This window comes from Coregonus lavaretus (genome assembly GCF_964263955.1).
Source record: "Coregonus lavaretus genome assembly, chromosome: 2".
Taxonomy (NCBI): Eukaryota; Metazoa; Chordata; class Actinopteri; order Salmoniformes; family Salmonidae; genus Coregonus; species Coregonus lavaretus.
The window spans coordinates 57070809-57096396 of NC_139989.1; the positions used below are offsets into that span (position 1 = coordinate 57070809).

At 45.2% G+C, this 25588-nt stretch overlaps 1 protein-coding gene across 1 annotated transcript; it reads left to right on the top strand.

Moving 5' to 3' along the window:
- On the top strand, positions 1-25588 carry LOC311144969 (transportin-2-like). The gene is made up of 24 exons (XM_084181167.1): positions 1-79; positions 2102-2201; positions 3079-3154; positions 3483-3632; positions 7267-7373; positions 7853-7986; positions 8341-8422; positions 8803-8925; positions 9049-9167; positions 9712-9772; positions 10606-10777; positions 12106-12258; positions 13993-14218; positions 14627-14798; positions 16831-16917; positions 18279-18386; positions 20935-21093; positions 21336-21423; positions 21711-21809; positions 23212-23307; positions 23554-23729; positions 24035-24109; positions 24398-24537; positions 24711-25588. The coding sequence occupies exons 2-23, from the start codon at positions 2103-2105 to the stop codon at positions 24503-24505; spliced, it is 2670 nt and encodes an 889-aa protein (XP_084037293.1). The 5' UTR covers positions 1-79; position 2102; the 3' UTR covers positions 24506-24537; positions 24711-25588.

Genomic DNA, 25588 nt, shown 5'->3' on the forward strand with positions numbered 1-25588 from the left:
TCAAACCTGTAGTACAAGCGAGGACGAGCACGAGAAAGAAGCTGCCCCGTCGAGAAACTTCAGTCTACAAATCAATATTGTACGTAGCATGTGATGTGTTATCTAGCTATATTAAACAAAATAAGACGAAATTGGATTGATAGCTGAATAATTGGTGACATTAGCAAGCAGGTAACGTTAAGCGCTGGGAAAGGAAATAGCTTAGTTAGCATTAGCTAACTAACAAACTGACAATTTCGGCTAGCGAGCTAGCTAGGTTATTAGCTAGCGAGAGCACATGAATGCATTGGGCCACAATAGCAAGCAAACGCAACATCAAACAAATTGACCATTTGTCGATACTCGGTAGGATTTAGCTAGCGATTCATATAAAGTTGGCTACTAACAAACGCCAAGTAGCCAGTAGGCTACTGGCCAAATTTGAAAATATTTGTGTTATTAGCTCGTTAACTAGCTAGGTTAACGTTAGTAGCCATATTTAGCAGTAGAATAGCTAACAGTTAACGTTAGCTAAACTTGCGAGATAGTAACTTTGTCTAGATTACTTCTCAGTTGGCGTTATTTGTCTGCCATGTTCAATCGAATAATATATCGACTGCCTTATAAAGCTAACGTTAGCTAACTAACCCATGTTTGTACTGTTTGTTAGTGTCGAGGCCGCATATTTGGCCTTGTTTCTTTTATACTGCATGTGTGTGGCTGGTGAAGCCGGGGACTGCCGTGGTGAGAAGGGTTAAGTTTACGGCGTTGACCCGACTAGCTACCGTGGCCGGTACTTTGGGTTTTTTCGTGACTAGTTATATAGTTCGATCGTCGGAACTAATATTACCATAGCGCCAACGTTAGTCAGATAGTGGGAAGTGTAACATAAACAACTATCAAGAAGATAGTTTGTGGTGTTTACATATCAGCTAGTTAATTGTGTTGTGACCAAAGAAAGTTGTAGGGCGGCTATTGTTTCATGTCGTCCCCGGTCCAGGGATCTCTAGCTATATTGCAGCACACCGACAGAAGGGAACCGGGTGTCGTGGGGGGTGGGGCAGGATTAGGGCGGTTAAGCTGGGTCACCGATATATTTTACTCCTTGTCTTTAGCAGAGCATGGCCTCGTTTTATTTGCCACAATCCGATTCCCCATTTCAACTGCAGCTTCGAGCTCCCACAAACTTTGCTGCTGTCTTTACCCGGCCTTATAGACCCGTTTCCGGGTAGAAACAAGCTCATGCAACGAAACCGCGCAAGCGGCGCTGTTTTGCAGGCCTATTTTTGCATGCCCCGCTCTGGCCATGTGCATGGCTCACCTTCGGTCACATAATGCCACTGCATTCCCCATCATTAGTGAGCATATGGCGTTTAGTCTGGCAGTCGATATTTTAATAATAGAATCCCCGAATGTTAACTTTGGGAAGCCGGCTGCAAGAGCATGTCGATTTTGTAGCCTGTTTCTTAGCTCTACATATCAAATTATTGATTTGTATTGTCATATAATCCAGTGCCAATCCGTGCCACATCACAAGATGCATCCGTTTATAAACCCTCATCAATTATTTAAACTATAGAAAGGCCAGTCAGCCCATGGCTGCTTCCCAAATAGCACCTTATTCCCCGTAGTGCACTACTTTTGACCAGAACCCTATGGATCATGGTCAAAAGTAATGCACCAATAAGTAATAGACCACCAGACATGATGCACACTTTATAATTCCCTACTTAAGACGGCGTTAGTATTCATACTGTCTGATCCAGAGGTCTCTCTTAGTCATTTACATTTTAGTCATTTAGCAGACGCTCTTATCCAGAGCGACTTACAGGAGCAATTAGGGGTAAGTGCCTTGGGCACATCGACAGATTTTTCACCTAGTCGGCTCGGGGATTAGAACCAGCGACCTTTCGGTTACTGGCACAACGCTCTTACCCACTAAGCTACCTGCCGTCCCAGTCATACTCCTATACTCTCTCTCTCTGTCCCTGCAGACTCTCTCTGCTAATATAACTCTCTATTATATCACTAATTTTCCTTGTTGTATTATCTTATATCAGTAATGGGGACATACGTAATTCATATATCTGTAACTTTGTGTGTGGGTGTGGTCCCCATGCAGGATGGAGTGGCAGCCGGATGAACAGGGACTCCAGCAGGTCCTCCAGCTCCTCAAGGACTCCCAGTCCCCCAACACGGCCACACAGAGAGCCGTGCAACAAGTATCCTCTTCATGTACAGACACTGACTGGAGAGGGGGTTAGTGGGATGGGGACCTGTATGGCAGTGGTACTTCTGTGTGCTCTTCTGTGGTCCTCAGTTGGTAGAGCATGGTGCTTGCAACACCAGTATAGTGGGTTAGATTCCTGGGACCACCCATACGTAAACTGTATCACCACATTAGTGTAAGTTGCTTTGGATAAAAGTGCCTGCTAAATGGCATATTATTCTATGGTTATTGCATCATCTAGTTCAGTTTGCAGGGATCTCAGTCTATGGGGCCTGTATTGACAATGTATCACAGTGGCGATAGTGTTATAAGACAGTCACTCTGACTGTCCCTCTGGATATGATGCATTCTATAGAACTCCTGACTGTTACTGATGGTGTTAGTATTCATACTGTCTGATCCAGAGGTCTCTCATACTACTCTGTCTGGTCCTTTAGAGTTTGCCTTTGTTAGTATAGCATATAATCCTAACCCTCCAATCCATAACTTCCACTAGCCTACTTATTACTTACTTAAACCCTTGTCCTCATTAGGAACCATAGGTAAGGCTACTTATAGCAGCAGTTATTTCAAAATCATTCATATGGTACAACCTATACAAAGGGGTGGCAACCATTTCTGCAGCTTTAGAATTAAACTTAGCTGGTATGTGACGAAATCACAGATCCGTTGCATTCCAAACTCTGTCAAATTCCTAACTTCTGAAATAAGCACCGCACTTAGTATTTCAACTGGTGGTATTTTTCCTCTGTCTAAATGTCACCAGTAGATTACACTGCTGCAGTGAAAGTGTACTTCTAGTTATTTGTTTGAGTTTAGCATCATGTGAGTTGTCTGTGATGTGAAATTGCCCTTAACCGTGCTGTCAGAAACTTGAACAGCTCAACCAGTTCCCTGACTTCAACAACTATTTAATCTTTGTGCTCACAAGACTGAAAACTGAAGGTGAGAGCCCTCTGTCTGTGTGAGTGAGTTTATATGTTGTAGGTGAGCGTCCAGTAGCCTGAGTCGTGTTCATTAGGGTACACCGTATTACTTCTTAGCTCAAATGAGTTTTTTGTTTCTTTGTGTTGTCCATTCTTTGGTCAGCATGCCGTCATTATCTGCTTGCCTTGTTATTAGTGGTTCTCCAGACTGCTGCGTGTCATTTGGAACGCACGTTGCTGTGGCCTTCGTCTGCATCTTTGACATTCTCCTCTTTTTCTTCCTCTACCCCATGACCGCCCGACTTCATCCTCTTCTCCCATTCCTCCCTCCTGCTCTCTCTCTCCAGATGAGCCCACTCGTTCTCTGAGTGGTCTGATCCTGAAGAACAATGTGAAGGCCCACTACCAGAACTTCCCCCCGGCCGTGGCTGACTTCATCAAGCAGGAATGCCTCAACAACATAGGCGACCCGTCACCCCTCATCCGTGCCACCATCGGTGAGTCAGTGTGTGTGTGTTAGGTCTGGGTGTGTGTGTGTTAGGTCTGGGGGGGGTATGTTGTGTGTTAGGTCTGGGTGGGTGGGTGGGTGTGTTAGGTCTGGGTGGGTGGGTGTGTGTGTGTGTTAGGTCTGGGTGGGTGGGTGTGTGTGTTAGGTCTGGGTGTGTGTGTGTGTGTTAGGTCTGGGTGGGTGTGTGTGTGTGTTAGGTCTGGGTGGGTGTGTGTGTGTGTGTGTGTTAGGTCTGGGTGTGTGTGTGTGTTAGGTCTGGGTGTGTGTGTGTGTTAGGTCTGGGTGTGTGTGTGTTAGGTCTGGGTGGGTGTGTGTTAGGTCTGGGTGGGTGTGTGTTAGGTCTGGGTGGGTGTGTGTTAGGTCTGGGTGGGTGTGTGTGTGTTAGGTCTGGGTGGGTGGGTGGGTGTGTGTGTGTTAGGTCTGGGTGGGTGGGTGGGTGTGTGTGTTAGGTCTGGGTGGGTGTGTGTGTGTTAGGTCTGGGTGTGTGTGTGTTAGGTCTGGGTGGGTGTGTGTTAGGTCTGGGTGGGTGTGTGTGTGTTAGGTCTGGGTGGGTGGGTGGGTGTGTGTGTGTTAGGTCTGGGTGGGTGTGTGTGTGTTAGGTCTGGGTGGGTGTGTGTGTGTTAGGTCTGGGTGGGTGTGTGCGCGTGTGTTAGGTCTGGGTGGGTGTGTGCGCGTGTGTTAGGTCTGGGTGGGTGGGTGTGTGCGTGTGTTAGGTCTGGGTGGGTGGGTGTGTGCGTGTTAGGTCTGGGTGGGTGGGTGTGTGCGTGCGTGTTAGGTCTGGGTGGGTGGGTGGGTGTGTGCGTGTTAGGTCTGGGTGGGTGGGTGTGTGTGTGTTGGGGGGGGGGGGGGGGGGTGGTTAGGTCTGGGTGGGTGTGAGACAGAGACATGGTTCTGTCTGTGTGGTGACAGTAGGTGTGTCTTGGCATGCATTGCATCTGTCTCGGGTAACTGCTGTCCTTGGCTTTAATGTGGTTAATTTTTCTCACCGTCCCTCCCTTTAGTACAGGGGTGTCAAACGTCCGGCCCACGGGTTTAATCCGGCCCGCGAGATAAAAAAAACAAAACAATTTTTTTTAATAATAATTTTGTACAGTATAAAAATGCGCTGCAATTTTTCAATAAAATAAACTGCTGTTCCAATTGCGTCCACTGGATGGCGCAATAGCAATTGTGTTAAGCAAGCAAACTGTTTATACCGGGGCAGAGCAAGTAGGTCAAGCACGTGCAGCCAATGAGCTACTTTGTTTTGCCCGCGATATTTATTACGGCTTCTACTTTTAACATTATGTGCTTTGGCACCCTCATTGCCCCAATATGTCTCTGTCAAAAAAGAGAAATGTGGACGCAGAGTGTTCCAAGAAAAATGGTCATCCTATTTATGCTGAAAGAATATAACCTTCGTCGCCACTATGTGAGTCTTTATGCCGACAAATATGACAACTTTCAAGGACAGCGGAGATGAGAGAAGGTGAATGAACTGTTGGCGGGTCTGAAGAAACAGCAGTCTGTGTTTACTCACAGCCGAGACATCAGTGACGCTGCAGTGAAAGCTAGCTACCTCATTGCTAATGAAATCGCAGTGGCTTCAAAACCATTTAGTGAGGGTGAATTTGTAAAAACATGCATGATGAAGGCAGCGGAGATTGTGTGCCCTGAAAAGCGGCAGGCTTTTGCAAATATCAGCCTGACAAGAAACACAGTTGCAGACAGGATTTCCGATCTTTCAGTGGATTTGGACAGCCCGTTGAAGCAAAAAGTAAAGTCATTTATTGCGTTTTCGGTTGCAATTGATGAAAGCACGGACATTACAGATGTTGCACAACTGGCCATTTTCATCCGCGGAGTTGATGACACATTGACCGTCACCGAGGAGTTCGTGGAGTTGGTGCCGATGACAGATACAACGACAGCAGCTGATATTTTTACCGCACTCGTCGGCGCGCTGGACAGGGTCGGAGTGGACTGGTCCCGGCCTGGCTACAGATGGTGCGCCCTCAATGATCGGGAAAAAAGCAGGCGTTGTGACAAAGTTCAGAGAGAAAGTGCAATCTGCAAATGGAGGACGTGATTTTTTGACTTTTCACTGTATTTTGCACCAGGAGGCTTTGTGTTGCAAGTCATTAAAGATGGATAACGTCATGAAGGTGGTCATCCAAACTGTTAATTTCATCCGATCCAGAAGCCTGAATCACCGTCAGTTTGACAGCCTTCTCAGAGAGAAAGACCACATCTATGGCCTGCCATACCACACTGAGGTAAGATGGTTAAGCCGAGGTGCTGTGCTGAGGCGTTTCTTTGATTTACGAGAAGAAATTGAACAGTTCATGGAAGAAAAGGGCAAACCAGTGTTAGAATTTCATTCCGCAGAATGGATGCAGGACCTTGCATTTATGGTGGATGTTACAGAGCACCTGAATAACTTGAACAAACAGCTGCAAGGGCGCAACAAAGTTGTCACGCAGTATTATGACAGCATACGTTCTTTCAAGTTGAAGCTGTCATTGTGGGAGACGCAACTTGCCGGTGGTGATGCAGCTCACTTCCCCTGTCTGAAAAATGTGTGCGCGACCCAACATGTGGCAGACATGAAGCGGTTCAAAGATAAAATAACGGGACTGTTACGGGAGTTTGAGCAACGCTTTCAGATTTATGTTTTTATGTTGATGTGCTATTGTTTTTAATTGATTTTATTTTATTTGTATATTTAACCTATTCTTGACTATGTGGTTCTTGCACTTGTTTGGGGAACAGGATTTCATTATTTTTTATCTACATTTCTGCCTGAGAAATGACACCCTGATATAGTTCTGTGATCTGTGAAACAGTTCTGTTAATCACTGAGGCATTGTGTGTTTGTGTTCTTTTTCATTAGAATTTTCAAATAAACTTGACGTGTTTTATGATTAATAGTGATGTTGTGCTTGTACTATTTTGGACACACTGTCCTCAGGCTCCAGCTTTATGTTGTATGTTGATCGTATTAAAACAAAGAAAACAATCTGAAGTTGTTGTTTTTAAGTTATATATACCATGATTTTTCCGGTCCGGCCCACTTGGGAATAGATTTTCCTCCATGTGGCCCCTGAGCTAAAATGAGTTTGACACACCTGCTTTAGTAGCTATCTTCACTTTCCTCATCCCCCCCCAAACAGACATCTCTCTTCCCCCATCCTGCCCTCTGGATTTGATGCATTCTATATAACTGCTGACTGTTAATGATGGTGTTAGTTTTCATACTGTCTGATCCAGAGGTCTCTCTATACCTTAACTCTCTTGTACATCCCTGTTTCCCCACATCTCTGGTCTGACAAGACAGCATAGGTGGAAGCAATGTAGTGGAACCCTTCAGGAGTGTTTACTTTCACCTCTCCACTTCTCCCAGATCAGTGGGTTCAATTGTTTTGCTTCGCCTTGTGCCCCGGGTGGGTGGAGATTTCACTTAAGGACCAATGCGATGGTCTAAAATGTGCAAACTCTGCCCACCCTAGTTACCGGGCAATGCAAAACCAACATGCTCAGTGAGAATGGCAGTGTCACCTCCAAGAGACTGCTATTTTAGTGTTAAGAGGAAGCCACCGTGTGAGTGTTGCTTCCTAACCTCTTTCTCTTCATCTCTCTCTCAGGTATCCTGATCACCACCATCACTTCCAAAGGGGAGCTGCAGACATGGCCGGAGCTGCTGCCCCAGCTGTGTAACCTGCTCAACTCTGAGGACTACAACACCTGCGAGGTCAGGAGCTACCTGCCTACCTCACACTCACCTCTTTTTCTACTCTCCCTTTCTTTTCCATCTGTCGCCCTTCTCCATTTTTTGTCCTCCTCCTTCCCCGTCTCCCTTGCTTTTCTTTTTCCCCTCCTTCCCTGTCCCTCTCTCTTTCCCCTTCCTTCCATGTCTTCATATCCCTTCTTCGGTCTTCCTTCCCTGTCCCCTCCTTTACCTCTCCACAGCTCTCTTTACCTCTCCACAACTCTCTGTACCTCCTAAGAGTTATTTTACTCGTTGCTAAATGTTTTCAGTAGCGTTCTCTCTCCCCATCCCATGCCATCTGGATATGATGCAGAACACCTTGACAGTGATTGCCAGTGATGCTTGTTGTATTCATACTGTCTGATCCAGACCTGTAGCCTATTGTCTCAAATCATCCTACGTCATCCCCCTCTGTTGCTCTGAGTTTGACTCTGTCTGTCTGCGTGTGTTCTCTTGATCAGGGCTCGTTTGGCGCCCTGCAGAAGATCTGCGAGGACTCGTCGGAGCTGTTGGAGAGCGACGCGCTCAACCGCCCTCTCAACATCATGATCCCCAAGTTCCTGCAGTTCTTCAAGCACTGCAGCCCCAAGATCAGGTCAGTCCGAGGTCCCCTGTACCTCCAGACTATCCTGTTCCCAGATCAGTTTGTGCTGTCTTGCCAACTCCTGTGGTCATAGTTATGACTAGAAGAGTTGGCAAGACAGCACAAACAGATCTGAGAACAGGCTGCCTCTAGACTCCATTGGCTGTTTCTGTTCTTACTGTTGTGTTCAGTAGAGCATAGCACAACGTTTTACAACGGATTACACATCTGTGTTCTTATTGGACCAGCTTAGGTAGTTGCGTGGAACATTTGGGTCGGTTTCAAAAAGTTTTCCTCCTACTTATCCCACTGTTTTCAAATACATTCATTTGCTGTGACTCATGGTGATATTGTCTCTGCCTGTAGATCTCATGCCATCGCCTGTGTGAACCAGTTCATCATCGGCAGAGCCCAGGCCCTGATGGACAACATCGACACCTTCATCGAGGTGAGCATCAGGCAACACACAACACTGTGTTGACCATAGAAATATAATTGTTGTGGTTTGATGGGCTATGCCCATTCTAGTAGTTCTACCTCTATGGTGGTGACACTGAAGAACACTGAGCTCTTCTGGCTATGATGCAGAACACCTTGACAGTGATGGTCAGTGATGCTTGTTGTATTCATACTGTCTGATCCAAACCCTACAGCCTCTTACATGTCCATCGTCTAGGCAACGGTGTGAACTGTAATCAATGGTGTTGAGGATAGCTGTAGATTCAAGACTGACATCGGTTTCTCTTATTTTCTTCTCTGGCACCACTCTTTCCTTCTCTTTCTCTCTTGCACTATCCCTCTCTCTCTTCGTGTCTCTGTCTCTCTCAGAGCCTGTTTGCGCTGGCTACAGACGAGGACTCGGAGGTGAGGAAGAACGTGTGCCGCGCTCTGGTCATGCTGCTGGAGGTCCGCATCGACCGGCTAATCCCTCACATGCACAGCATCATACAAGTGAGACCACCACCACTTCCTTATTTACACTCCCACAGACCAATCAGCACGTCCGACACTGTCATACCTCATCAGCCAATCCCAACCCCTGACACTGCTGTGTCTGTATCTCTCTCCCGCCAGTACATGCTGCAGCGCACACAGGACCCGGATGAGAACGTTTCTCTGGAGGCCTGTGAGTTCTGGCTCACCCTGGCCGAGCAGCCCATCTGCAAGGAGGTGCTCTCTGGACACCTGGTGCAGTGAGTAATCCTAAACATACCTGTAACATACAGCATCACCTGGATTGTGTTGGTTGTACGTGATGTAGAGAGAGGGGGGAACGGTCAGGTCAGAGGTGAAGAGGGGAACAGAGGTTAGTCAATAGTACAGCTTGTAAGAGTAACATACCCATAGAGGTCCTATAGTTCATAGTGTATTTAATTCTGTCAACATACTGTACTGTGTTCTATTAGGTGTGAAGAGAAGGAAGTTCAGAGGAACAGAGAATGTTGATTCCATTTCAGTAGTGTTGGCTAGCTGTAGTATAAGACCTCTCATGACGTTTACCCTCTCCCCTTCCCATGCTGTCTGGATATGATGCATAACACATTAACTGTGATGGTCAGTGATGCTTGTTGTATTCATACTGTCTGATCCAGACAGCTGCAGCCCACTTGCCACATCTGACGCTGTATAACTTCAATCTATTATTATATGGAACCAAGAAATGCTGTGTTGTTGATTGACCAACAATGGAAAGACTGCTTGACTAATGGTGCCTTGTCTCTCTCTTCCCTCCTGTAGGCTCATTCCTATCCTGGTGAACGGCATGAAGTACTCTGAGATAGACATTATCCTGCTGAAGGTGAGCCTGCCTATCTGTTCTGGGTGTGAATGATGACACCACACCTATTTCTCCCCACCAGGGTTGTGTTCATTAGGGCACACTGTAGCAAAACGTTTTGCAACGGAAAATGAAAATGACTGTTTCTTATTGGACCAGTTTAGATACTACCTCCCTGTTTCGGACCATTTGTTCAGTTTCATGCTTAATGAACACGACCCAGATGTCTTTCCTCCCACCCTCTCCTTACTGGTACTCTTGGTGTGATGACAGCTTTAGCTTGAGACTTTACTGATATTTGATGTATTCATACTCTCTGACCTAAGGCGTTGTATCTGGTTAATGCCAGTTAATGGTGTAGCAGTGTTTTCCCCCCTGCTAACTGTCCACACATTTCCAGTTCCATAACACATCACCTAGGCTAACCCACAGGGAATTTCTGCCTGCCAGACACTCCTTACCCTGACTCATAGTCCTCTGTCATAGAAGCCACACACTTACTCATTTCAGTGCATTAATACCCTACTGGCTATTTCTGGCACTAAGCTGTGTCCATATGTCCATGCTACAGCATGCTTTTTTAGAATGAGAAGGTCTTAGCCTCCTGAACTGAAACCTCATTTGGTCCTGCTATACTAGGAAACAGTCTCGGCCCTAGGTATTGCCTGGAGTTTTTCCTAGTCAGGTCACGCGTTCCTGGAAAAACTCCTTGCCCAAGTTATAAAATATTAGCCTGGTCCCAGATATTTTTGTGCTGTATAGCCATATCTTATGCTTGCTGTCATGTTTCACAGCACAGACCTCGGACCAGAAAAATAAAATATAGCAATGATTAATGTAGTCTCTCTCTCCAGGGTGATGTGGAGGAGGACGAGGCAGTGCCGGACAGTGAGCAGGACATCAAGCCCCGCTTCCATAAGTCACGCACCGTCACCCTGCAGCACGAGGGAGGAGAGGGAGAGGAGGGAGAGGACATTGACGAAGATGACGATGATGATGACGATACGTTATCTGACTGGAACCTACGTGAGTCTGACATTACTTTAAGCCAACTGTTACTGAAACCACCACAGCCAGGATGGGAGAAGAATTAGAAAACAGACTGATACTGTCGATGGATAGAGCAGGAGGATTGTATCTGCTGCAGTCTACATGAGGCTTGTCTGTGTATGCTTGCTTAAAGCAGCATAATATAACTACATTTGATAGTCATTCCTGTGGGACAATGTTGTCAAAAGTAACAAAAACAATTAAGTGGATAATCTTTCTGTATTTGTGAAAATATAAGTGGAAAGTTAAGTCTTTCTATAGACTCTTTAGGTCCTTAGCGTTGCTTTTCTAGCCAAGATCAGAGGTACTCTCACCATCTAAACAGTACACTGATTCAGTTACTTCCCTGTTTGGCTGCTCTGCTCTCCACTGTCAGTGCACTGCTCCCCAGCGTCTCATTAGCAGTAAAGCTAGAGGTGGTAATTGGACAGTGTGAACACTGAACAGCACAGCCAGAGTAGTGATTACTGGCATCAGTGATGCTCCCTGCTGCTGTCTGGCAATGGAGCCATTCCCATGCAGAGATGCGCCAGAAAGGTGGAAGACCACTGTTATCACAATGGTGTCTGCATAGAACAAAACGACATAGAATTGTTATTCTGTATCTGAGTGTTAGTTCACGTAACCTTTACTGAAATGATATAGCTTTTTACCGGTGTCATAACTAGATCACAAGGTGGATAATTCTTAGACATGATTTTATGGAAATTGCTGTGTCATTACTTCAGGGCTGTAGCTAGTCTCGTCAGCAAGACACCAGCATCAATGACATTCTGGTGACTGGAGAATCTGACTTGTGGAGAAACCTAGAACGGCTGAAGTGGAGGGTAGGCTGTTGCTAGTGTGTTTGACTGTGTTTGTGTGTGCCGACTGCAGAATGACTTTGCATTTAACTGCTGCTGTGGAAATGATGACATGTTCTCATCTGAACATATATGATGCTAATTAGAGATCGTTTTCTGATCTACAGCAGGATATTGGTAGGACTGGTCTCCTTAACCTCAAAGGAATGGGTGTATAGGCCAGCGTGGTTGGTTTATTTGAAGAATCTGTTACTGTTCAGACCAGTACAACATGGCTTGGCCCAGATTCAGTACTGTGAAAAGGGTATGATATTAAATGACTAGTTCGCTCTAAAGCCATCTTAGTATTTTGGTCATTAGTCCACTGTAAATAAAATCCCCCAAATTGTACATGTCCCAGCAGTCAAGTTTTCAAGATGGAGCACTTTCAGTACAGAGCAAAACTGTAAAGATGTTTTTCATCATGTTTCTGAGTGAACTATCCCTATTATCTCCCTGTAGGTAAGTGTTCGGCGGCGGCGCTGGATGTGCTGGCCAACGTGTTCCGGGACGAGCTGCTGCCCCACCTGCTGCCCCTGCTCAAGGGCCTTCTCTTCTCCCCTGACTGGGTCATCAAGGAGTCTGGCATCCTGGTGCTGGGAGCCATCGCTGAGGGTAAGGACTAGGAAATCAATCAGTCACACTGTTTACACTTCACATAGCTCTCTCCTTCTCTTGCTCAGTCTCATCTGTGTGACTCTTTTTCTCTCTCAACTGATTCTCTCTTGGCTCTCCATCTCTCTCTCTGCTACTCTCTGCGCTGTTGCTCTCCTCTCTCTGCTGTGATGTACAGTACACAGTGGTTCTTTCTCCATCTCTCTATCACTCCATTGAGAGTTGACTGTCCCTCTGGATATGATGCATTCTATGTAACTCCTGACTGTTAATGATGGTGTTAGTATTCATACTGTCTGATCCAGAGGTCTCTCATACAGTCATATTCCTATACTCTGTTAATTTTGCCACTTTTTTAAAATTTAGGTTGGTCTTAGACATGTTGTCTAAAATATCATGAAGTCAGATTTTTGTCATTTGAATAATGATTTAGTCTAAAAGGACAGTGGGCCATTTTAGTCCACTAAATGCCCTTTCATTTTAGTCACATTTTGTCATCACATTTGTATTGCCTCATAAACCGATAGTAAACATAAATCACTGACTTTCATGTTCACAAATATACATATCCTTGTCCTACCAACATATCTTTCTGCATAACATCCTATCTCACGATTCTCTTCCCAACAGCCAAATTGGCAGAAGAACACATTACTCTGCAACAGATAAAAAAACGAGTCAGATTTTAGTCAGGGATAATTTCGTCTCGTTTTCATGTACCAAAAAGAAAAATAATTTTGGTTAATTGTAGTTTTTTCTGGGTCTGTTTAGTCAGTTATCGTCTCATCGATTGCCACTGAAAAATAGGGGTTTGAATATTTTTGTTGACGGAATTAACACGTCTCTGTCCCTGCAGACTCTTTCTCTGCTAATGGAACTCTAGTTCCTTGTTGCATTATATCAGTTCAGATTGACTTAGCAGTGGTGCCGTCATTCATTTGTCAGTGGATGCTCACGCCAATGTCTGGTTCCCCTGTCACTCCAGAGTTGTCTACTTTCTCTCTCTCCACTGTGAATTTGCTACACTTTCTCTCTCTCTCTCTCTTCAGCCCTTTATGACCCCACTGTCAGTGTTGGTCCATGACACACTAATATAGGCTCCCAGAAGGTGTTGACAGTGTATGGAGACGTGTCGCTGTCCTAATGCAGCGTAGTTGTAATGCCATATGTTTTCCACTGCGCTGACACTGACCCAGTTAACACGTCACTAATAGGATGTACACTAATTGGATTCCATTTGAGAGTATATTTTATATTAAAACATATAAACACTTTAAGCCAGATGACTGGCTGTCTTTCACGTGGCTGTGTGTTGATAATAGACTTGGCCTACAATTGAGTGTTGTCAATAAAGAATTTGCCTAAGGCTAGCTAGATTCAAATTCTATCTAACTTTATCGGCATGAAAGGAGGAATTGAATGTTGCCTAAGCGATACACAGATGGCAATATTCAATTGAATCACTTCACAAATACACCAGGTAAAGACAATGTGTCATGGTTAAAACCTGCTAATAATATTAAGTGAACAGATTATCTCCTATCTGTGCTTTGAACTCATGACCTCCCTAGTAAACAGATCCCCACCCCAATCACAAACCAAATATTAAAAGACCGTTATAGAAGGTAAAGTAAACTTCCATGCATTGTGGTGCCTACCTCCCGGAGCTCCTTCCCCACCTCATCCTGTGTCTGTGACAAAAACACCCTCTCTCTCTCTCCTCCTCTCCTCCAGGCTGTATGCAGGGCATGGTGCCCTACCTTCCGGAGCTCCTCCCCCATCTCATTGCGTGCCTTTGTGACAAGAAGGCCCTGGTGCGCTCCATCGCCTGCTGGACCCTGTCACGCTACGCCCACTGGGTGGTCAGCCAGCCCCCAGACTCCCACCTCAAACCCCTGATGACCGAGCTGCTCAAGAGGATACTGGACGGCAACAAGAGGGTGCAGGAGGCCGCCTGCAGGTGTGTACAGTGTGTGTGTGGGAGGGTTCTTTTGGCATTGTCCATGTGTTTCAGCTATGACAGTCAGACCTGGGTATTTTTTTTTTCAATTACTTAAGCTGTGCTTGTATGAGCTTGCCTGCTGCGATGGAACCAATGGAATAGTCCCAAAAGTTCAACCCGACCATCATTTGACTTCTGCTGTGGAAATGATGACATGTTTCTCACCTGAACATATGATGCTAATTTGAGATCGTTTTCTGATCCACCGCAGAGTATTGGTAGGACTGGTCTCCTGAAGGGATATGTGTATAGGCCAGCTTGGTTGCATTCTCTCAAAGCAGATGTTATTGTGTGTCTTGTATTAATGTCTGTGTGTGTGATGTGTCCATTCTCCTACTCTGACCCTTTGGCCTTTGTGGTCCTCAGTGCGTTTGCCACCCTGGAGGAGGAGGCGTGTACAGAGCTGGTGCCCTACCTCAGCTTCATCCTGGACACGCTGGTGTTCGCCTTCGGCAAGTACCAGCACAAGAACCTGCTCATCCTCTACGACGCCATCGGTACGCTCGCTGACTCCGTAGGACACCACCTCAACCAGCCTGTGAGTCTGGACCTCAAAATATCGTCACTTAGTTAGCAAACTAGCACATAGAAAAATCAGAAAGCTGGATCAGCTTCACGGCCAACAACTCCGTACCGTCTTATGATGTACAACATCCTCTGTTCATTGTGGTGCATTGTTGTTGTATCACAACCTCCTTGGTTAATTTTCATAGGTTCATCTTTATGGTGAAGATTGTTGCATTGTTGCCTCTGCTCTCATCTATGATGAATTCAAACAGACATTCGAAATCTGAATCACCAGTGTGGATGTATTGTAGACTGAGATTGTTTAGTGAGAGATGGCATGTGTATAAATCATCTGTTTGCCATTATGTTCTATTACACTGCTCAAAAAAATAAAGGGAACACTAAAATAACACATCCTAGATCTGAATGAATGAAATAATCTTATTAAATACTTTTTTCTTTACATAGTTGAATGTGCTGACAACAAAATCACACAAAAATTATCAATGGAAATCAAATGTATCAACCCATGGAGGTCTAGATTTGGAGTCACACTCAAAATTAAAGTGGAAAACCACACTACAGGCTGATCTAACTTTGATGTAATGGCCTTAAAACAAGTCAAAATGAGGCTCAGTAGTGTGTGTGGCCTCCACGTGCCTGTATGACCTCCCTACAACGCCTGGGCATGCTCCTGATGAGGATGGTCTCCTGAGGGATCTCCTCCCAGACCTGGACTAAAGCATCCGCCAACTCCTGGACAGTCTGGGGTGCAACGTGGCGTTGGTGGATGGAGCGAGACATGATGTCCCAGATGTGCTCAATTGGATTCAGGTCTGGGGAACGGGCGGGCCAGTCCATAGCATCAATGCCTTCCTCTTGCAGGAACTGCTGACACACTCCAGCCACATGAGGTCTAGCATTGTCTTGCATTAGGAGGAACCCAGGGCCAACTGCACCAGCATATGGTCTCACAAGGGGTCTGAGGATCTCATCTTGGTACCTAATGGCAGTCAGGCTACCTCTGGCGAGCACATGGAGGGCTGTGCGGCCCCCCAAAGAAATGCCACCCCACACCATGACTGACCCACCGCCAAACCGGTCATGCTGGAGGATGTTGCAGGCAGCAGAATGTTCTCCACGGCGTCTCCAGACTCTGTCACGTCTGTCACGTGTGCTCAGTGTGAACTTGCTTTCATCTGTGAAGAGCACAGGGCGCCAGTGGCGAATTTGCCAATCTTGGTGTTCTCTGGCAAATGCCAAACATCCTGCACAGTGTTGGGCTGTAAGCACAACCCCCACCTGTGGACGTTGGGCCCTCATACCACCCTCATGGAGTCTGTTTCTGACCGTTTGAGCAGACACATGCACATTTGTGGCCTGCTGGAGGTCATTTTGCAGGGCTCTGGCAGTGCTCCTCCTTGCACAAAGGCGGAGGTAGCGGTCCTGCTGCTGGGTTGTTGCCCTACTACGGCCTCCTCCACGTCTCCTGATGTACTGGCCTGTCTCCTGGTAGCGCCTCCATGCTCTGGACACTACGCTGACAGAAACAGCAAACCTTCTTGCCACAGCTCGCATTGATGTGCCATCCTGGATGAGCTGCACTACCTGAGCCACTTGTGTGGGTTGTAGACTCCGTCTCATGCTACCACTAGAGTGAAAGCACCGCCAGCATTCAAAAGTGACCAAAACATCAGCCAGGAAGCATAGGAACTGAGAAGTGGTCTGTGGTCACCACCTGCAGAACCACTCCTTTATTGGGGGTGTCTTGCTAATTGCCTATAATTTCCACCTGTTGTCTATTCCATTTGTACAACAGCATGTGAAATGTATTGTCAATTAGTGTTGCTTCCTAAGTGGACAGTTTAATTTCACAGAAGTGTGATTGACTTGGAGTTACATTGTGTTGTTTAAGTGTTCCCTCTATTTTTTTGAGCAGTGTATGTCACCTGTAGATTGTCGCTACATCACAAGCTCAACTTGGTGGGTTTACACGGGTTTAATGTTTATGGTGAAGAGACACAATATTACTAAATTGTAATTTTACTGTCCCCCCCTCACAGGAGTACATCCAGAAGCTGATGCCTCCCCTCATTGCCAAATGGAATGAGCTGAAGGACGAGGACAAGGATCTCTTTCCACTTCTGGAGGTTATACATTATTATATACATGAATCATGTTTGGTGCATCACAAGGTGGATCTTTCTTAGACATGATTTTGTGGAAATTTACGTCATTGCTTTAGGGCAGTTGCTAGTCTTGTGAGCCAGATACCAACAATAATGATATTCTGGTGAATGGAGAATCTGGCTTGTTGGGGGGAAAACCTAGAGCGGCTGAAGTGGAGGGTAGGCTGTTGCTAGTGTGTGTGACTGTGTGTGTGTGCCGACTGCAGAATGACTTTGCATTTAGCTGCTGCTGTGGAAATGATGACACGTTCTCATCTGAACATATATGATGCTAATTAGAGATCGTTTGCTGATCCACAGCAGAATATTGATAGGACTGGTCTCCTTAACCTCTTGAGCTGACAACAATAACTGGTGCCGGAGGTCAGGCACTAGGCAGTGTTTTTGTTGTAGGTAGCTTTAAAATCAATACAAAATTATCTATAGCTCTTAGAGCCTCTCAAAGCATACAAATGGAAACGGGTGACTGTTGTGCTTCCAATGGTCGGTATTATACTGCCCCCTGATGGAAGAAAAGCAGTACTACACCTCTTAATGAAAGAAGCGTTGGAGCATCCGCTTGGCGTTTCCACTCACTACCAAATATGGTGATGAGAGGAAGCCCAGTGGCCGGCAGTGGGAGAAGATGGTGCGAGATGGATTTTTGCCGACATTCTGCAAATCTTATCAACAAAATATTTGATAGCCGTACAGTTTTCTGTTTCTAAAACTAGAATCTGTAACAGAGTAGACTGCGTTTTCCAGACTTTACCCTTTTGCCGAAGTAAAACAATTAAAATGTGTTGTTTAGAAGGAGTGCAAGGAAGAATTGAGTTATTGCACACGCACACTTCAGAGTACGCGTTCCCTAATGGAGATATGCAAATAAATGCTAGAACGCGCCAACAGGATCTCACTAGCTGGTGCTTGGCTCTGCCCCTCCTTGCTTGTTCTGCCCACTGATTAATATCCTCCCATTGGATACGACAGGCTCTGGTCGATCTTGCATTTATTAAAAAAAAGTTGCCGTCCCTATGCAATTTTACTCCATTTTCATTGGCTCATGAGATCGAAACGGGGACTGACCGACTTCTGTATCTGAAAAGTTAAAAAGCCAGTCCCTCTCCTTGACTCCTTTCGTTGATATGCAGTGAAATCACAGGAACGGTGAAAGAATGCATAATCTTAAAGGGACTTGTGAACTGTCCCTTTTAAGATCGGTGCAAGTGAGTGAAAGGCCACACTGACAGGACACCACTTTGACCTATTGATATGCAGCCTGTGTTTTAGTTGTTACCGTCCCTCACCCACCAAACTAACCCTGTCTCTCTGTGGCCCCCCAGTGTCTGTCGTCGGTGGCCACGGCCCTGCAGAGTGGCTTCCTGCCCTACTGTGAGCCTGTCTACCAGCGCTGTGTCACCCTGGTCCAGAAGACCCTCGCTCAGGCCATGGTAAGAACCTATAGAGCTCGCCAGCTTGTAGTCCTAAAAACTGGAAATGAGTTACCTCTGGATCGTTCAGCCATTCCTATGGGGGAAATTAATGTGGAAAGAATGGGATTTTGGGATGAACGGTGAAATTAAGATCTGAGGTTAACGCAGGCTTAGATCTTATACGTTTTGTTCTGAGATATCAGTCGGTTAATAACATGACCTTTATGAATTATGAAGGCTTTATGTGCTTGTTTTGATTACATAAATGCTTCAATTCACAAAAAAGTGACGTTAGCTGATGAAGATTCTTATAGAACAAAATGTATATCTCCTAAGCCTGTGTTTACCACAGACCTTATTTTCGGCGGTTATCCCAAAAAACGATTTTCCCCATAGGCTTTGTCCAACGAGCCATGGTGGAGTTAGTACCTACAAAAATACGCCATTACTATTGCTCTCTATAGTACTTTTATACATATTAAATCACCAGACATGCCTTCAGTGAAGAACCATGTTAATGTATGGCAACAAAAACTGTTACAAAATAAGCTAGATATAGCTAGGTTTCCTTCTAATTGGCGACAGATTTTCATTCGAAAATCTGCATAAAAACAATATGCGCATTTTCCCAGATTGTTGGGTTCAGTAACCGAAAGGTGGCTGGTTCGAATCCCTGAGCCGACTAGGTGGAAAATCTCTGTGCCCTTGAGCAAGGCACTTAACCCTAATTGCTCCTTTAAGTTGCTCTGGATAAGAACGTCTCCTAAATGAATGAAATGTAAAAACATTTAAATAAAAGGATGTGCGTGATGTAGTGCACATAAAAATTACTTTTGTGGTTAAATTCCCATATACCCCCCAAAAAAGTATACAAATTGTTTCCATCGTGTTTTCAACTCTACTGATGATTTTTAAAATTAGTTTCACGCTGTTGGCGGTAGGTGCACTTGATTCAGCAGCCCTAGCGTCGGGAAGGCAGTGTTCCCATTTTGAACCATTTCATGTGTCTGAAGGTAGAACTCCACCTACCCGGCAGGCCCAGAGAGCAAATCAAGTGCACCTATAGGACTATCGCTGGCCATTAGATAGCTCAGATCACTGTCTGCACAGTTTCCTCAAGCCATAGACTGCAAAAAGAAGCCTCGAACACACAGCAAAGGTTTAAAACCATGACTAGAGAGCGACTCAATGAATACAGCATAGAGCTACTGGTTTTATAAGTAAATTAATGTTTAAGTTATTAATCACTGTCAACACTTTGTTCAAACCTTTTTTATAAGCCATGTGTGCCGATAAGCTTGTTATTATTAGCAGCTTATCTTTTATATTATCGAGGAATATTTCACTTTCTCTGTTTATAGCAGTAACAACATGAATTGGTGCATGAGGCAGAAATAATGCAGTGCGACTTGAGTTTTGCCATCAGCTGGAAGACTGTCCCCTTTTATCAGCGGAGTGAGGGAGAGATGGTGAGTCGGGTGAGAGGCAGCCTCACCGCTGCTCATTCCTCCCCTCAGACTGATCATCGGATGCAGGCCATCAGTCCAGTAAAAAATATATACAAATTATGCTCACTTAGCTGTGCCTCACAAGTAATACAACAAATGATATATTGCCAGTGTGATCATATACCTACATTTTTTAAATATATATATATTTTTTTTAATGGTCAGAATTGGTAATTCAAGCATAGCCAATATGCAGTGATAATGTATTGGGCCTATAGCCTACTGCACAAACCTCATTGCTACAGAACTGTTATTTTTTGGGGGGGTTAATGTTGCATAGGCTTAGGTTTTTTAAGTCATGTTTAAAAAAAAAATCAGAGCTGTAGATCTCAGCTTCCATTTTGATTCAGAAAGTGATCTTGACTCAGAAAAGGTTGGTGACCGTTGGCCTACATGATGAGATTATTATGGACAAAAGAGCGAGAATATTTTTAGTTTTCAAATGGCAGCCAAGCATCGATCATCATGTCACCAGAATAAGACCCTCGATATTTATTGGAAAGGAGCATCAAGCTCATCACCTTGCACTTTCACCACCCTGTGAAGTTCATCATAATTTATTTAATCTGTAGCCTAATAAACTGCATGCTTTCCCACGTCGTAGTGGGAGGACCACACATGCCATCGTGTGACTCTTCGGTATGATGGTAATATCAATATTTGCGCAGAAGTGTTTCCACCGCCATTTCTCGCATAATACATTTTACCGAAGCAAAAAGATTCCACCTTGTCTAGCGAATTTTGTTTTGTCGACGTTTGGAAAGGTTACAGACAAATTTGCTCTTTCCATCAGGCCTGTCGTGATTTTTTTTTTAATCCAACATGTACTTTACTGGCATGAAAAGGTTGGATGGAAACCTGGTTTCAGATATTAATTATAAGTTAGAATATAAACAAATGTTAATTGTCAATTTATTCTACACCACAAAACATAAGTTAGCGTAAACAAACTGCGTTTATTCAGCAATTTATTAAACAAATCGTATAGCGTTTTAGCTTCATATCCTAACTGAACAACAACCCACTGATGACTCTCTGTCCGTCTCCTCTCTCTCCAGATGTACAACCAGCACCCTGACCAGTACGAAGCCCCTGACAAGGACTTTATGATTGTGGCCCTGGACCTGCTGAGTGGCCTGGCCGAGGGCTTGGGGGGCAGTGTGGACCAGCTGGTTGCCCGCAGCAACATCATGACCCTGCTCTTCCAGTGCATGCAGGTACACAGGGGCATCCAAGTGCCAACTGTCAGTGGCCATTTTGAAAATGTTAAATTAGTCAATTTGAAGGAGGATAAGTTGCCGTATAGTTTATACAGTGCTGCTCTGTCGTTCGCAAAAAAAAAACTGAAACTGGTTTGTATGAAAGTTGGTATTATTGCTGTTTGGAGTGTTAAAAGTTCCAAATATTTGTTTTAACCAGATGTGTGTGTGTTTTTGAGACTAACTGTGCGTTCCACCAGGACCCTATGCCAGAGGTGAGACAGAGCTCCTTTGCTCTGCTGGGAGACCTGACCAAGGCCTGCTTCCCTCACGTCAAACCCTGCATTGGTGAGTCGACCATAGTAATGAAGAAATTACCTGTCAATGTCATGAAAAAGTAGATTCATAATCAGGACTAGATTACCAGTTGCTGGCGCTGAGGAGGTATGTGTGTTGGAGTGACTAGTAGTTTAGGTATTATTTGTATATTGGTGAGTGTGTATACCAGTGATTGTGTGACTTGTTGAGTGTACTGTTTGTTTAACCTGTGTGTTTGTGGGAGTTTGTGTATGGCAGGGATTGTGTGACAAGTTGTGTGTAGTGTTTGTATATAAACCTGTGTATCCCCCATCCAGCTGAGTTCATGCCGATCCTGGGCCTGAACCTGAACCCAGAGTTCATCTCTGTGTGTAACAACGCTACCTGGGCCATTGGCGAGATCGCCATGCAGATGGGTGAGTTACTGCTTGCTGTGTGTCCTGACTGCAGTCTTAATTTATTACACACCTGCACTCTTTACCTCACAACCACTCTTAAATGCATCTCACTATCTCTGCTTTCCCTCGCTCTCTCCCTCCCTTACTAATTCTCATAATAACACACACAGACAACCAACAACCAGTCTGCACCTATGATGATCTCTCTAACAGACATTCGAAATCTGAAATGTTCTATGTGGAAGTTAAAGGTCTGAGTGTGTGACAGAGGTCCCGGTGTAGGGATGAACACACAGATGGTAATGGTGTCACGTGTGTTATGGTGTATGCTGCTAGGGTTTGCTGTCTTTTGGATGGAGCATGTAGCTAACTCTGTCAGATTTGATTCGCTGCCCTTGCTCTATAACCCATGAACTCAATGACCCTCTGTCATACGAGTGAGTCAATCTCCCTTGACTACAGTGTGCTGCAAGATGCCTGAGTGATGGGTCCTGCTACCATTGGACTCTAACAGTGAGGCCTGCAGGTGTGTGCAAGCATGGCAGGCCAACCAGCAGTAGTACAGTGTAGTGACATTGTGCTAAAATACCTCTACAGGGAGAACTGACAAGAAGGATGAAGGAGATTGCTCAGGTGAGCTAGGGGGAACCATGGCTAAAGATGGTGGCCATTTTGGGAAATTGGCCAGAAATCACGAGAACCCTATTTTTGTAGCAACACCACCAGATTCACTCCATCAGTAATCCATGTTGGTAATGGTGATTTGATAGAAGTGATTGTAATGATGACACTATAAATACTCTAAATGACAGTGAATACTTGATAGCGCTGATGTTGGAGTTGACTGTAGACCTGGCTTCAAATTCTATTTGAAATCATTTGAAATACTTAAGCTGTGCTTGATTGTATATGAAAGGAACCTATAGAAAAGGCCCCAAAGTTTAAACCCCGTCCATTTGCCACTCCAGGCAGGCTAGAGAAAATGCTCAAAGTATCTGAAAGATTTCCAATAGTAATTGAACCCAGGTATGGGTATACTCCCGAGTGGCGCAGTGGTCTAAGGCACTGCATCGCAGTGCTAGCTGTGCCACTAGAGATCCTGGTTTGAATCCAGGCTCTGTCGTAGCCGGCCGCGACGGGGAGACCCATGGGGCAGCGCACAATTGGCCCAGCGTCGTCTAGGGGAGGGAATGGCCGGCAGGGGATGTAGCTCAGTTCGTAGAGCATGCCGTTTGCAACGCCAGGGTTGTGGGTTCGATTCCCACGGGGGGTATGGGGAAAAAGAAAAAGTAATGTATGCACTAACTGTAAGTCGCTCTGGATAAGAGCGTCTGCTAAATCACTAAAATGTAAATGTATGGAGAGCAATGCCATAATTTCCAGCTGGTTGATTGTGTTGCGTTTTCCCTGGTGACTGTAGGATCAGACATGCAACCCTATGTTGGGCTGGTCCTCAACAACCTGGTGGAGATAATCAACAGACCTAACACACCCAAGACCCTCCTGGAGAATACAGGTACGGTACTCACACAGACACATGTTTAAATCCCTACCCCCATGGAAAACAACAAGTATTTAGGCTCCAGTCCACTCCTATTATGATCTCTTTAACAGACATTTGAAATCTGAGATGTTCAATGTGGAAGTTAAAGCTCTGAGTGTGAGACTAGGAGATCTGACTTTGAAGTTATTGTTCTAAAACTTATTGGTATGGCCCTGTAGTTATTGACACATAATCACTCCTCTGTTTCTCTTGGGACAGCCATTACGATCGGCAGGCTGGGGTACGTGTGTCCACAGGAGGTGTCTCCCATGCTGCAACAGTTCATCAGACCCTGGTGCACATCGTTGAGGAACATCAGGGACAATGAGGAGAAAGACTCTGCGTTCCGTGGAATCTGCATGATGATCGGCGTCAACCCCGCTGGAGTGGTTCAGGTGAACACTGTTCCACACAGGAATATGGATTTACTGGGGCCAATACTTTTAATATTTTGGTTCCCCGAGTGTGTTGCCTCTCCACTCTTGTCTATTATGAACTCTAAACAGACATTCTTAATCTGAATAACTAGTGTGGATGTAATTTAGACTCTGAGGTAACTCTGGTGAGAGAAGGCACATTGTATTCAACCAAGCGTGTTTGGTGTCATTGAAGGATGATTGGAACCTAAATGAGTAAGGGAATGTGGATGAATGTTGGATGATGAGGATGTTGTCATATGAACTTTGGTGTCTCTCTTCAGGACTTCATCTTCTTCTGTGATGCTGTGGCCTCCTGGGTTAGTCCTAAGGACGATCTGAGAGACATGTTCTACAAGGTAAGCACTCGGGAGATATATACCTCAACAAATCTCACCCATACGTTTGATCCTCAGGATACAAAGGTTCTAGACTGTTGGGTTCTAAGTAGACCTCATGCTCCTCTTCCTCCACACCCTGTGATGATCTTTATCTACAGACATTCGAAATCTGAACATATATTGTGGATATTTTAGACTCTGAGATGTGTGGTGCCAAGAAAACAAAAGAACCAGCTTTGCCAGTCGCTGAAGACCACTGACCGTATACCCCACCTTGATTTACAAGCTTTGTTTGTTGTGTTGTAGATCCTCCATGGCTTCAAGGACCAGGTGGGCGAGGAGAACTGGCAGCAGTTCTCAGAACAATTCCCCCCTCTGCTGAAGGAGAGGCTGTCGGCCTGCTATGGCGTGTAGTTCCCCTCGCCGACACAGGACACGCCTGTCAGGTATTGACTCACTTTAGGTAGAACTGATCTAGGATCGGCTTCCTTTCCCCATATCCTAATGTTATGTTTAGTCCATGTTCTCTCTGTTCACCTGAATAAAAAATTAACTTGTTTTCCCTTTTCTCCCTCCTCTTCCTATTCACTCCTCTTCTCCCACTTTGTCCCCTCTCCAGGTTTAATCTACGGGAGGGTTACTGGGGGAACTCATCCATCTGTGTTACTGCACTGCCCTGATCGTGGGGGGAGGAGGAGAGGGATTGGCCCTGGCTCCTGTCCATTCAGACTACAAGTCCCACGACCCTGTGTGTCTCTGTGAGGGTGGGTGGGAGGGAGGGTTACTGGGAGGGAAACTGGGGAGAAAACCTCTGGATTTCAAACGCCAAACTTAAATCCAACGACATACTCCGATGTAACCAAAGCCACAGGGGTTCTATAAGAGGGGGAGGGAGGGTAGGATAAGCAAATGCACGGGCCGGCTACGAACGGCACTAGATCCATTCGATAACCAAGGTTAGAGGAGAGCTGTGGTGGGAGGGCGGGCGGGGTGGCAGCAACCCCGGAATAAGTAAATTAAGGAGAAATCTCAAAACCAGCCCAGGAGCCACAGTTTAAAAACACAACACACATATGTAGACTGGCACACTTAGACTTAGTTCAGGCAGGGAAGGTAGTTGCCCTGGCCCGAACGACCAATCGGTGCACAAGCACATTGCATACATTCTACAATAGTCATTTGAGAATCTATACAAAGGCTGTGGGTGGGATACAGATGTAGCGCTGATGTTTTATAATAGCTGCCTGAAGGCTAGCCTCAGAGGGGAAAGCATGAGAGGCTTTTCAACATAATAACGGGGAGAGTTCTAGAAGAGTAATTTGCACCTATACTACACAAGCTTTCATAGACCGTACATTACCGTACCTGTTCATATTGGGACTTATCTCTATAAAACACAGGTACATTTAGACAATTTTTCTTCCCTTGCTTGCAGAATTTATTTTTATTTTTGAAATGATATTTGTTTCCCTTCTAAGAAAAATAGTAATTTAAATG

Coding starts and splice junctions, on each gene's coding strand:
- LOC311144969 (XM_084181167.1), top strand. CDS start 2,103: ATGGAGTGGCAGCCGGATGAACAGGGACTCCAGCAGGTCCTCCAGCTC. Junction 14,219..14,626: donor GTGCAGGAGGCCGCCTGCAG/GTGTGTACAGTG, acceptor TGTGGTCCTCAG/TGCGTTTGCCACCCTGGAGG. Junction 14,799..16,830: donor GACACCACCTCAACCAGCCT/GTGAGTCTGGAC, acceptor CCCCCCTCACAG/GAGTACATCCAGAAGCTGAT.